At 33.8% G+C, this 13,411-nt stretch overlaps 3 protein-coding genes across 3 annotated transcripts in view; all 3 read left to right on the top strand.

Moving 5' to 3' along the window:
- On the top strand, window positions 1,138-4,086 carry LOC107622968 (gamma-glutamylcyclotransferase 2-1; the record flags this gene model as incomplete). The annotated part of the gene is given in 9 exon segments (XM_016325052.2): window positions 1,138-1,316; window positions 1,793-1,912; window positions 2,001-2,077; window positions 2,208-2,264; window positions 2,619-2,675; window positions 2,784-2,824; window positions 2,957-3,028; window positions 3,293-3,372; window positions 3,459-4,086. Coding segments are annotated over 8 exon segments (678 nt in total). The 3' UTR covers window positions 3,644-4,086.
- LOC107621060 (putative F-box/LRR-repeat protein 9) lies at window positions 6,226-8,138 on the top strand. The gene is made up of 2 exons (XM_016323103.2): window positions 6,226-6,722; window positions 6,866-8,138. The coding sequence occupies exons 1-2, from the start codon at window positions 6,385-6,387 to the stop codon at window positions 7,644-7,646; spliced, it is 1,119 nt and encodes a 372-aa protein (XP_016178589.1). The 5' UTR covers window positions 6,226-6,384; the 3' UTR covers window positions 7,647-8,138.
- The window catches only part of LOC110268260 (putative F-box/LRR-repeat protein 9), a 1,732-nt gene continuing 1,068 nt past the window's right edge, over window positions 12,748-13,411 (top strand). The window contains exon 1 of the mRNA XM_021114168.1: window positions 12,748-13,258. Within this exon, the coding sequence (XP_020969827.1) occupies window positions 12,921-13,258 (338 nt within the window). The 5' untranslated portion in view covers window positions 12,748-12,920. The remainder of the gene's footprint in view (window positions 13,259-13,411) is intronic.

Here is a 13,411-nt window from a genome sequence, read left to right as displayed (position 1 = left end):
CTTTTATTATTTAAATCAACTTGTAAATTTTTAGTGAACTAAATTTAAACTTAAAAAATAGACTAAATTGTTAACTATGAATTGAGTCGTAAATCGAGCCACAGAAGCTCAGTTCGACTCACTTTTAGACCCAGTTGAAACCATGAATTTTCTACGCGGAAAAAGTTTCCAACGTTGTGGACACGGCTAGCTGGAACCCTATTAATTCTATGGAACCTAACCTCTTTACCTGCCAACCATATATATTTGCGTGTTCATATGATAACATGTCCAGGTTCAATGAACCTATCTCACTCCCTCGCCCTCTTCCTTTCATTTTTTTACACACTGACTCAGACTTTATTCAAATCAATATCCACGCATCAAGCAACTTGATTTAGAATGCAGTTGCACGCAAATAAATGCCAATCTTGTCCAGGTTCGATGAACCTACCTCTCTTCAACACACTTTCCACACTTTCTTATTTCACCACCTATGCCATTCAGTTTTGACTTTTGACTGTCCGAAAAAAGAAAAAAAAAATCCATCAATATAACTAACAATTAAGAGCGATATTTATAATTATTTTTAATAATTTGTTGTCAAAACAATAATGTTTAACAAAACTAGATAAATTGATAATTAGTTTTTTAATAATTAGTTTTTTTTCTAATTATTCTTTCACTTTATCATAAATTAATTTATCCAATACAAAATTCTTAAGAAAATTCTCTATAATCAATAATTAAATACTGATAGTACTAATTAGGAGTAGATAATAACATCAAATGCTTTTATTATTTCTTAATATGTAACTAATAAATTAATATACATGCATAATTTCCTATCTAGTTAACTGGGATTCCAATAAAAACAATATACTCAAAGAAGTATTTCTCATTTTAATATATTTTCGAATTTAAAATACTGATAATTTATATGCAGAAAGAGACAGTTTTTTTGGTAATAAGGAAAAATGACACTTTGTTTTTCCTTTTTTAAATCGGTTTACAATATGACAATAATAATATAATAATGGTGCGTTCCCAGCTTGGGCACATTCATATGCACGTGGGTCACGTGACAAGCGTGCTTCCCTCAGCATAAATACGAAGCATTAGGAGATTTGACCACCTCAGCTGCAAGAAGAGGAGAAGCGAAGAGAAGAGAGGGGGAGAGAGAAAGAAGGGATTTAGAGAGAGAAAACACAGGAAATTTTCGAAAACCCTAATTCCCAAAGCTAAGCCCTAATCGTTTCTCTCATTCCTCTCGTCGTTTCTCTTCATCCAATCGCCACCGCTTAATCCATTCTTTCTCACTCATCTTCATCTCAATTGTATGAATTCGTAACCATTTCTTCTCCCTATTATTATATTGTTGGTTAATTTTACTCAATGCTGGTGATTGTTGTTGTTTGAGCTACAAATTTGAATCTTAAATTTTCGTATTGGTAGATCGCAAAGGGGTTTATACTTGAAAGACTTAGCTAATCCGTGATTATGGATTTCATTTCGGGACACCGTCGACTTTCTTAATTTGGATTTTCAAAGCTTAATTGTTGAGACATTCTTTCCATTTTGTGATGATAATCTTATCAGTGTATTGAATCTTAACAAATGTTTTGGGTTTCTTATGGTTTTGTGGCGCTTCTAGCTGTATTCAAGTGCTGCTACTGCTANTGTTTTAAAAGTAAAGATTTATTTATTTATTTATTTTTTTACAAGTAGTTATGTGGAACTATTTGTTGCTGTTTCTATTTGGTGAAAACCATTCACCCATATTAAGTTTGTTTTTCGCTTTTCTTTTTCCCAGAAAATTCAGCCATGGTTTTCTGGGTTTTTGGCTACGGTTCACTTGTGTGGAACCCAGGATTCGAATTCGATGAGAAAATTATCGGCTACATTAAGGATTACAGACGTGTATTTGATTTAGGTAACATAAACATTCTTCCTCATACATTGGTATTTATATTTCTGCATATCTTTCCCAGTTGCATAAACTGGCATTTCATATTTGGCAGCATGCATTGATCACCGGGGTACACCTGAAAGCCCTGCAAGAACTTGCACGTTAGAGGAGAAAGAAGGAGCAATTTGCGTAAGGGCACATTTTTTTCCTATTGAATGTTGTAGCTATAGGTTTGCTTCAGTAGTCTATTGCCTTAAGCAGTGGATGATTATGTTGGTTTTTTCTTATATGTATTTACTTCTTTCCAATTTTGTTTCAGTGGGGTGCTGCTTATTGTGTCAAAGGTGGCGCTGAGAAGGAAAAACTTGCTATGCAGGTGAATTTTCCATAACCTGAAACTATTTCCATATTTAACTGTATTCAGCAATGCTTAATTATATAGTAATGATTTTGAATCTTGAAACTGTTTCCTTTATATTAATTTAGTGTCAATTTATAATGATGGTATCTTCCATGCATTTAAGGGTTTTTTTTGGTATGTAATTATTTAAGGATTCTTTTGCCATTTGTGTTATACTAAAATGCCAGGCACTGCTTAAGAACTGAACACTTTTTTAGAACTAATGGATGTTTGTACTAGCAATCCTTGCATCCCCATTTAGGTATTAGCTTCACATTTTCACTCTTATTTGTTTTGGTAATACTTTCTTCTAATTTTTGGGTCTTGTAGTATTTGGAAAGGCGAGAATGTGAATATGATCAAAAGACTCTCGTAAACTTCTACAAGGTGAGTTACCTGCAAATTTTAAGGAGTTTTTTGTAATTGCTTTCTATTTATTTAACTGTTAATTGTTCTTATTATTATTTCTAATTTGTTGTCTTTCTGATTCTTTAGGAAGGAGAGACACTTCAACCTGCTTTAACGGGAGTGATAGTGTGAGTTGTCAGATATTGTTTTCCACTTTGTAATTTTCTTTAGCTGATTGATCAAGCAATGCAATTACTTGTTTATGTAATTTAGGTTTTATTTCTCAACTATGCTAATGGAACTTTCATCAATTTGTTCAGATTTACATCTACGCCGGATAAAATTAACAACAAATACTACCTGGGACCTGCCCCTCTTGAAGACATGGCTAGGTAAATCTTCTTTGTAGATTTTCCTTCTATTTTTTAACACAATCATTTCTATGCATTCACAATCTAATGCTGTCTGCCATTACACATATTAAGGAATATAGAAGTTATGGTGGGAAGTTATTAAATATGATTTGACACTTGAATTTTTATTGTTAGTTGAATAAATTTACTTTATATTATCAGTTCATAGAAAGTAAATCCATTTTTTAATGTGGAAGCCATGTTCTATCTCTGGGCTTACCAAGATCTGCTTATTTATTTCAGGCAAATAGCAACTGCCTATGGTCCTTGCGGAAACAACAGGGATTATCTTTTCCTTTTGGAGAAGGCCATGTACGATATTGGTAAGTCATCTAGAGCATCCACCTTTATCATTTCTACACATGAAACCATAAAGCATGTTAATGAGTTGCGATGTTTGATTTTGCAGCCCACGAAGATGACTATGTAATAGAGCTAGCTAATGAAGTAAGGAAAGTACTTGGAATGGGGAAGGCACTACCAAAGGACAAAAAGTTGGTTGGAGCAACATCACAACTTCAACACCCTCCTCATGTACCTATTCCAACCCTTCAGCTTCATCCTCTTCCAGAACCCATTGCTTTGGATAGCTGATATGACCAGAGGTTACTGAAAGATGATGCTGAATTATGGACTAAACTAATTCACCCTGGATCCTGCTAAATGCTAACCCCATTCAAATTCTTCTAGTACCCTTTATTTCTCAAAAGAAAAGCATAAGAAATATATAACTGTTCTACCTGTTTTGACTAGTTTTAGAGGCACTCTTTTAAGCCCTTCTACGGAGGTACTTCTCAGGTTTGGTGAGACAAAATAAGACCATGTTTTGAATTAGAAGGAATTTGAGGATACTTTACACCTGCAGTGCGATTATTGAAAATGTTCCGAGGCATGTAATACTTGAGTTAGTAATGTATACTTGACTACTTGAGCTTTTGTTCAATTAACTTGACTTTTCTTTGTCTTGTCTACTTGGATGTACTGCGTATTTTATCTTATTGTTTCGGGTTGTAACTTGAGAGTGGATTATTTTCTTATTGATGGAGTTTGCAATTGAGTTCGTAGTTTGTTATCGGTTGATTGGAAGTGCCATTGCAAGCTCTAATATTATTCTCTAAAGAATTTGTCATTTTCCACTGATTAACTTTCGGTTAAACGACAAAGTGAAGATTGCAAATAAGTTTTGATTCAACAAATAATGATCATATAAGACTTGAAGCCCAAGTGATCGAGTCCATCGTCCACTCCACATAAGTCAGCTCATTATACTCACAAATACATCCACGTTCAAGAGTTCGTTACATAAATAAGAAAAACAAAATCCATCATAAAAAGGGTGAAACATTCACTGATATTTCATTGTTTTGAACTAATATTGGTGCACCATCAGAATAATTGTTAGATCATAACATTGGAGATCTGACAACCATAAACTAATGGTATTTATTCTTCACGTTTTAGTCCTAATTATATATGTTTATTTTTAGTCTAGTACATTAACCTAATATTTACAAAATGAAACAGAGTCTTTATCCAACCGATCCTGTGTTAGCACTGAGTGGAGGTGATCGAACCAACCAAGAGCTTAGTAAAATCTGAAGCATGCAGTGCAAACTGTCACTAAAATAAGAACAAAACAGATAAAAATTAGACTTAGTTTCAGCTATGCTTTTCTTCCTTATCAGCACCTTTCCCTTGGTTCAATCACTATGTTCTCTTCGTCTCTTTCCACCTCTGCTATTTCTTCATTTGCATTCATAGATCACATTGCAAGTTCGGACACTTTCTAGTTATTCGATCATAATTCCTTATTTACTTCCTCTGCATATGTATATTCTTTTGTATCCTCCATAAGATATATCTATTCCTATTTTGGTGGAAAGGAGAGAAGAAAATAGAAAAAGGTTGAGTGGGATAATAACAATAATTTTGTATAAAATTCATGGTTAATGTAGTAGACAGATAATAAATAGCACAGGAAAGTTTAGCTAAAATATATGAAAAAAAAAAATGTTTGAGGGCCAACATTTTTATTAAAATCTAGTCAATAGTTAACTAACAAGAAAAAAAGTGTGTAATCCCATAACATTAGATATGATCTCACACTATTAAAAATATTAATGATAATTAATTAATGGTTACAAATTACCAAATGTACTAGCCTCTAGCACTACTATAAAAAAAAATAGGTGCTGCAATTGATATTGGTATGAAAAATCCGTGATCCAACTATCATTCTAATTATATGCCAATATTAGTAGCAGCACCCAACACACACCTAAAAGTCTTAATTGACTATTGATATGATTAGTTTATAAAATAAGATCAAATCAATTCCAAATTGAGAGATTCCAATGTCTCAAATTTTTTCTTTAATTAGGTTTTGATTTGATTTAATTTCATAAACTTATTATTATGTTAATAATCAATTAAGACTCTTAAATGTGTGTTGGTGTGCACTTAACATATTACATTAGTAAATTTTGACACCATCAACAAAAAAAAGTGATCGAAAGACTAACATGATTAATTTAAAATTTTTAAAAAACGAATTTGATTGAAAAAATTTTTCAAGAACCAATTTGAAGAACGAGTGATTTTTCAAAGACTAATTTGACCATTTGCCCATTTTTTATTCTAATTAGCCATCCCATCATTTTTTATTCGAGACATATTTTTTTCAAAGCAACTACTAAAATAAAGATACAAAAATATCTTTTCATAAAGTTTTGTTTAAAAATTTGACTTATTTACTTAGCCATATTTTAAATAAAAATAATATTTTTATAATATTAAAAAATCTAACCATATAATCCATCAAAAAAGAATAAAAAAAAAACATTTTTATACGAAGACAATTATAAAATTTTACGATAGTATCACGTTTTTTTCAATTCACTCCAATGATTTGTCACCAAAAAACAATTCACTCCAATGACTTATGATACAATAATTTTTTTCTTGAAAGCAAATTTCTATATTTGCCATTACATTTAAAGTTTGTCATTTACCACACTATTAATATATACTTTTCAATCAACAAACATTAACAATACATTAATGATCATACGTGTCACTTGTTATAAGATTATTTGTCAGTGAAATACATGATATTCTTAACCACCTAAGACAATGCCACCACAAAACTCACCATATATTTATTGTGATGTATGTTATATAAGATCTTGCTTGAGGAGCAAGCAGTTGCTGCAGTCAGTATCTATATACAGTGCCATTCTCCTTCCTCATTTTCACGGAAAGTAAACCCTGATCCCAATTTTCACTTCATCAATTCTTTGAGATCTCTCTCTCTCTCTCTCTCTCTCTCTCTAAGAATGCGTTGCGCTACAAATCCAATATACCGGTTTCCCAAACCAGCGAGAAATTGGTTGGATCTTCCCTACGAATTGACAGCGGAAATCATGTCGAAGGTAGGTGCGTTTGACATCTTCGCCAATGGAGTCGAAGAAGTGTGCACTCTTTGGCGTAGGGTTTGCAACGATCCGTACACGTGGCGGACTATACATATCGGCTACTACTTAGGGCTCCGCGGCCCCTTCAAACGGAAATGGATTATCATGCGCAAATTCGACGACAGTTTTCACCGTGCAATTCGCCGCAGCTGCGGCCAGGTGGTCGATTTAAGCCTCCAATATATTTTCTTTGTTGATACGTACGTACATTTCTGCTTCCTAAGCTGAAAATTTAATTTCCTTTCTTCTTTTTGAATTTTATCTGTTCCTCCAACATTTTTCTTATGGGTATCTATGAATTTTATCTGTTGTCGCCCTAAATTTTCTTGATTCGTCGTTGCAGGGGATGTAGTCTGCAACAACTACGACGGCTACAACTTGTCAAGTGCGATAATACAGAAATATTGATTGAGATGGCTAAAGGATTTCCTTTGTTAGAAGAACTTGATATAAATCTGTGCGATATGTATGAAGCAAGTGTTACTTTAGAAGTCATAGGTCAACGTTGTCGTCGTCTAAAATCATTGAAACTTAACATGGGTTGTTCTGAAGGTAACCAAGAAGCATATGCTATTGCAAAAAATATGCCGAACTTAAGGTATCTACAACTATGCATGAACAATTTGGATAATAATGGCTTGAGTGCAATTTTTAGTGGTTGTCCTAATCTTGAATATATAGATTTAGGATGGTGTTCCAATGTTGATTTGGAAGGGAGCTGGTTGGCGCTAGAATATGCTGACAAAATTGTGGATTTAAGATATTTGCATGCATCCATGGAGGACTACGGGAAAATGTATGATAGAGGTCGACCTAGTGCTTTGCTAATGGACTATTATTACGATTTGCAATTTGGTGAACCTTTTGATGAAAGAGGGAATTTTATTGGCTTCATTCATGATTTAACACTTGTATCTGAAGATGAATTAAAATTAGAATGGAAAGAGGAAGTAGATGGCATATGTGAAATTGCAATACTTCAAAGATGGCATAGGTCAAGGAATGTTACTAGTTTCAAGGAGTTTAGAAGATACTGTCAAGAAACCAAGAACACGAAATCATCCAATGGCAAGAAACATGGAAGAAGGGCTTGGAAGATTAACTATAAAAGTCTATATCTTTAGTCTAAGGAATGCATTTTTTTTTAATCTTTAATCTGGTCACCACCTTCCTTGTTCTTCCAATTACTGAAATCTGAATATCAAATTAAAGGAACACAGATTTAGGTCTCCATCACCTAGTCCTCTTGATCTCTGTTTTTCTCCCTTTTCCAATCTCACTTTCTTTTTGGATCCGGTTTCTGAATCTCGCTTTCTTTCTATGTTTCTTTTATTTGGAAAACAAAGATAAATAAATTGATTTTTCTTTTGATTTGTGTTTCGTTTCTGTAAAGAAAAGGAATTAATTGGGTTATGATCTTTTGCTTTAGTGAATAGTGGTGATGGATGGAAGAACTTGATACTGATTTAATGTGGTGATGAAGAAGAAAGATAGAGTTAAAATTGTTGTTTTTACCATGTGGTTACTATTATCACTTATTAGTTATGCTACACATTTATAAAAAAATTTAGATTTATCATGATTTTGTTTGATAAAAACTAAATATTTAGATATTATAATAGAAAAGTTTAAAAATTAAATAAATAAAGTTTAAAAAAATTTTGATTGAAAAAAAAAATTTAATATATTTTTTTTCGTTTTATTTGAATAGAAAAAGAAGTTTTTTTTTTAAATTAAATTACATAAGGACATGTCCAAAAATAAAGTTGCATCATTTTCAATTTTTGAGAAGCTTTTAAACCATATTCGTAATTTTACCAAGGTATGATATTCTTATTGCAATTATACATAAATCTTAAAGAATATCCTATCATAATTGTGAACAAAATAAAGAAAAAAAAAATCTCTATAATTAACATGAAGCTCATAATTGATGACAAATAATAAAAAAAAGTAAAGATCTAGAATTAAATGTAAAAAGAAAAAAAATTGAGAAATTTTCCACATACAAGTCTTTTCACATACAAGTCATACAAGTCATTTATTTCTTCTTCTTTTTCTTTCTCCATGCCTCCTCTTTTTTTTCTCCTTCTTCTTTTTCCGTGCCTCTTCTTCTTCTTCGTTTCTGCACGTTGTTCTTCTTCTTCTTCTTCTTCTTCTTCTTCTTCTTCTTCTTCTTCTTCTTCTTCTTACATTCTCTTTCTCCTTCTTCATTTACGTGCTTTTTTCTCTGTTTTCTTTTTTCGTTATTCTCGATTTCCATTATTTTTTAACATCAAACTCTGAAATCGTTTTTGAAGAAAAAGAAGCAGCAGAACAGAAGATGAGGAGGAGAAAGAGAAAGAGTTCTGCATAAGGTGTACTTCAACAAATTTTGGGTGTATTTCTTAAATCCTTTGGGTGTATTTTCGTAATCCTTTGGGTGTATTTCTGTAATTCTTTGGGTGTATTTATGTAATTGTTCGGGTGTATTTCTATAATCGTTTGGGTGTATTTCTGAAGTTCCATTATCTTCAAAACGATTTCAAAGCTTGATTTCAGAAACCATGAAAATCGAAAAAAAATGAAGCAAGAATACCAGTGATAAACACAGATAAAACAACGAATGAAAAGACAAAGAGAGAACGCACAAAGGAGATCAAATTTGACAAGAAATTTGTTTTCATGGAAGAAGAAGAAGAAGAAGAGTAGGAGAAGAAGAAGGAAGAGGAGGAGAAGAAGAAGGAGAAGAAGAAGGAAGAGGATAGGAGAAGGAGGAGCACGCCATGGAAATCGTATATGGGTCAGCGTGTTTTTTGTTAAGTTTATCCCAACTTGTATGATGACTTGTAAACCAAATGACTTATATGTGTAGCACTCCTCAAAAAAATTATACTTAGAAGGTGTGTTATTAATGGAGTCTAATCCCTGAAAATACAACTCACAAAACAAATATGAAAAAAATCAGGCACCTGACGAAGTAAAAGAAAATTAGTGGTGGCAGAAGAGTTTCCTTCGACCGACGGAAGGGAGCGGCGGTGGAAGGAGTTACGGGATTAGAGCGACGGAAGAGAATGGCGGCAGCAGAGCATCCACAAAGGGCTTTCGAGTGACAGTCAGAGTCACCACTAGAGGGAGTCACCGCTGAGAAGATGGTTAGGGGAAAATTAGGGCTCTTCATCTTGGATAGCAGCAGCGATGGAAGAGGGAGTGCTGGAAGAGGGAGTGGTGGGGTTCTTCGCCGTCAATACGTGTTTAGGATTATTTGCTAGTATTTAGTGTTTACGGAACCGCGAGAAAGGTTTCATGTGAATTGGAAGAGTTTCAAAACTGTTTGGGACAAAAGATTTTTTGGAATCTTTTGGCCACACTTTTAAAACGTGTCAAAAGCAAGATTGCGAGAACATGATCGGTCAATAAACTAGTAAGGTCACTGATTTAATGGTTTATTGGTTTGATTGGAATTCAACCGGTTTAATCAAATATTAAATAAAATTATTAAAAAATCTAAAAATAATCTTAAATATATAAATTCAATAATTTCTAACTTAATAAAATTTAAAATTTCACATAATAAATTATCCATAACTATAAATTATCTATAACTTAATATTAGAGGTTCACAAACAACTTCAAACATCAAAGTTTATAACTAAAAAAAACGCACATAATGACAAACACATAATGTTCTACGTTCAAAAGAAACAATTCTAGCAAGTTTTCAACTAATCAAAAGTGCAACTCATCACAAATCATAATCATCATTAAGTGTTCCAATATCTCTATCATAAATAGATAATCCAAAGCCACCATCTTCAAAAATATCACCAAAAGAAGCTGTATTTAAATAATCAGCGACATCAAGCAAATCCACATCAACTTCCACATCTCCTCCATCTAATAAATAAAATAAAAAACCAAAAAAAAAAATTAAAGTTATAACTTTACGACATATATCTTTAGTAAATGAAAGAGGTTTTGCTATTTCAATCACCTTTAGGATATGAAGGCATAGCATTATCCGTGTAAATTAAATTTTCAATGCCTTCAATGCCTCCATTAATAAATTCAGGATCATCTTCATCCGCCATTACCCAAAAATTTACTGTGTCAATGCTTTGAATGTCAATTGGATCATAATTCTTCTTCTTGCGATGCAATCTAGATTGAAGGCGTAGATTATAAGTCACATAAACAATGTCACTTAGCATTTGATACTCTAATCGATTCCTCCTCTTTGAATGGATTTGTTCAAAGAGGCTCCAGTTCCTCTCACATCCGGATGATGAAGATGTTTGATGAAGAAGACGAATTGCCATTTTTTGCAAATTAGGAGCACTCCCACCAGGTCCAATTGCAGCAACGACGTCCAAAGTAGGTTGAAAGTAAGGTGATTGAATTGCGTTGAATGGAATACGTGCATCAATGATCCATTTTGCAAGCCCCAACTTAACCTTGTGCACAACTTGTTTACTGGCCAAGACACTTTTTAAAGTTGGTTGAGAGCCTGGCGTAGTCCTTCCCTTAAAATAACTTCCAATTGGAGTAGCAAGAATAGCTCTTCTCTTTCCTTTGTCTCCCATTGTTGCAGGAGCCGGAGGTTGTACAGGATTAGGCTCACACTCTTCTTCCGCTTGTGTTTTCACATCATAACAATCACTTGCAAATTTTTTTTTTTTCTGCCTTATTTTTTTTGTTTTCCTCCAAAAGCCTTTTGAATTGAAGTTCAACATCTTCAGTTACTTTGTTACAAACTTTAATTTGTCCAAGAATTTTTGCAAGATGATATTTCATTCTATATATCCCCCCTCCATTGTAAGTATTCAAGCAGAAAATATATGTATATTGAGTCTTGTTATTTTAGTCATACTTCACTGTAAAGTATTGCCAAGTTGGATCAGATTTACCTCTAGAAGAACCAGTTTGAGAATCTTGAACAGCATTATCTTGTGGTTGTGGGTTACTTTGGAATTGTTCCATCTGTAACATACAAATTTACAAACAAATAAATTCAGCAACCAAAATCATGTATAAATAACAATAACCTCAACAAACAATTACCTTAGAAAATCAAAATTAAAAAATAACATCAAAAAATCATGAACAAATAAATAACCTTAGAAAATAAAAAATCATGAATCCAAAATAACCTCAGAAAATCATGAATTCAGCAACCAAAATCATGAAATCCAGCAAATCAAAAAATCATGAACAGAAAATTAGAAGGCGGCGAGGAGGAATAACAGAGTATTACTTACCGGCGGCGAGCAACGGCGACGACAGAGGAGGCGAGGTCGGCGATGACAAGGACGCGGTGGAGGCTGCGGTGGTCAAACCCATCGCTGCTGTGGCTGCGGAACGCGGTGGTTGCGGGACGCAGTGGCGGTGGGCTGCTCGATTGGTGGTGGTGGCTGCAATGGTTCTCAGAGAAGAGAGGAGAGATGAGTGTGAATTGGTGATTTAGGGTTCAGACTTCAGCACTTTAGCCTTTCTTCTTTTCTTTTTTTTTTTAATTTTTATAGACAAAACGACGACGTTTCAGAGGGTGTATTTCCGAACCGAAAACTCTCTAAAAAATCGGACGGTTCTACCAGTTTACTAGTTAACTGCTAGTTCGATTGGTTTTTTCATCGGTCTTTTGCCAGACGGTTTATAGACTTATCTGGACCGACTAGATAACTGGTTTCTGATTAATCCGGTTGAATCGGCCGGTCCGGTTCAATTTTCAGAACCATAGTCAAAAGAGTTACAAGAATGGCCACGTTTTTTAAATGTCACTATACCAAAACCATGCCGCCACGCTTTAAAAGCGTCTCTATTTCTCGTCCACATAAAAGCGTTGCTACTAATCCCTTTCGCCGCACTTTTAAAGTGTGACAAGAAAAAACGTAATCGAATCTCTAAACAATTGTCACGCTCATAAAATTGTGGCCATTAACCTTTTTTTGTCCCACTTTTAAAACGTGACCACAAACCTATTTTCTTGTAATGAATACAATTATTTATTGTATTATTTTAATTGTTAATGTATTTTTTATTCTATTAGCCATCCTATCTTTACTTATTCCAGACATTTTTTTCAATTCACTCCAATGATTCATGATACATTTTTTTTTTCTATCTGAAAGCAGATTTCTATATTTGCCATTACATTTAAAGTATGTCATTTACCACACTATTAATATATACTTTTCAATCAACAAAGATTAACGATACATACCTTAATCATCATACGTGTCACTTGTTATATAAGATCTTGCTTGAGGAGCAAGCAATTGCTGCAGTCAGTATCTATATACAGTGCCATTCTCCTTCCTCATTTTCACGGAAAGTGAAACCCTAATCCCAATTTTCACTTCATCAATTCTTTGAGATCGATCTCTCTCTCTCTCTCTCTCTCTCTCTCTCTCTCTCTAAGAATGCGTTGCGCTACAAATCCAATATACCGGTTTCCCAAACCAGCGAGAAATTGGTTGGATCTTCCCTACGAATTGACAGTGGAAATCATGTCGAAGGTAGGTGCGTTTGACATCTTCGCCAATGGAGTCGAAGAAGTGTGCACTCTTTGGCGTAGGGTTTGCAACGATCCGTACACGTGGCGGACTATACATATCGGCAGCTACTTAGGGCGCCGCGGCCCCTTCAAACGGAAGCTGGTTATGATGCGCATATTCGAGGACAGTTTTCGCCGTGCAATTCGCCGCAGCTGCGGCCAGGTGGTCGATTTAAGTCTCCAATATGTTTTCTTTGATGATATGTACGTACATTTCTGGTTCCTAAGCTGAAAATTTAATTTCCTTTCTTCTTTTTGGTGTGCTAACTTTACTTTTCGTTTGATTCGGTTCGATTTCATTGGATTTTTATTTTAATAACCATGTTACATAGATCTATTAAACAAAAGTTAAATTAT

Source organism: Arachis ipaensis, chromosome B10 (assembly GCF_000816755.2).
Source record: "Arachis ipaensis cultivar K30076 chromosome B10, Araip1.1, whole genome shotgun sequence".
Classification (NCBI taxonomy): Eukaryota; Viridiplantae; Streptophyta; class Magnoliopsida; order Fabales; family Fabaceae; genus Arachis; species Arachis ipaensis.
The sequence above is the reverse complement of the archived record's forward strand: the minus strand, read 5'-3'. Positions and strand labels throughout refer to the sequence as shown.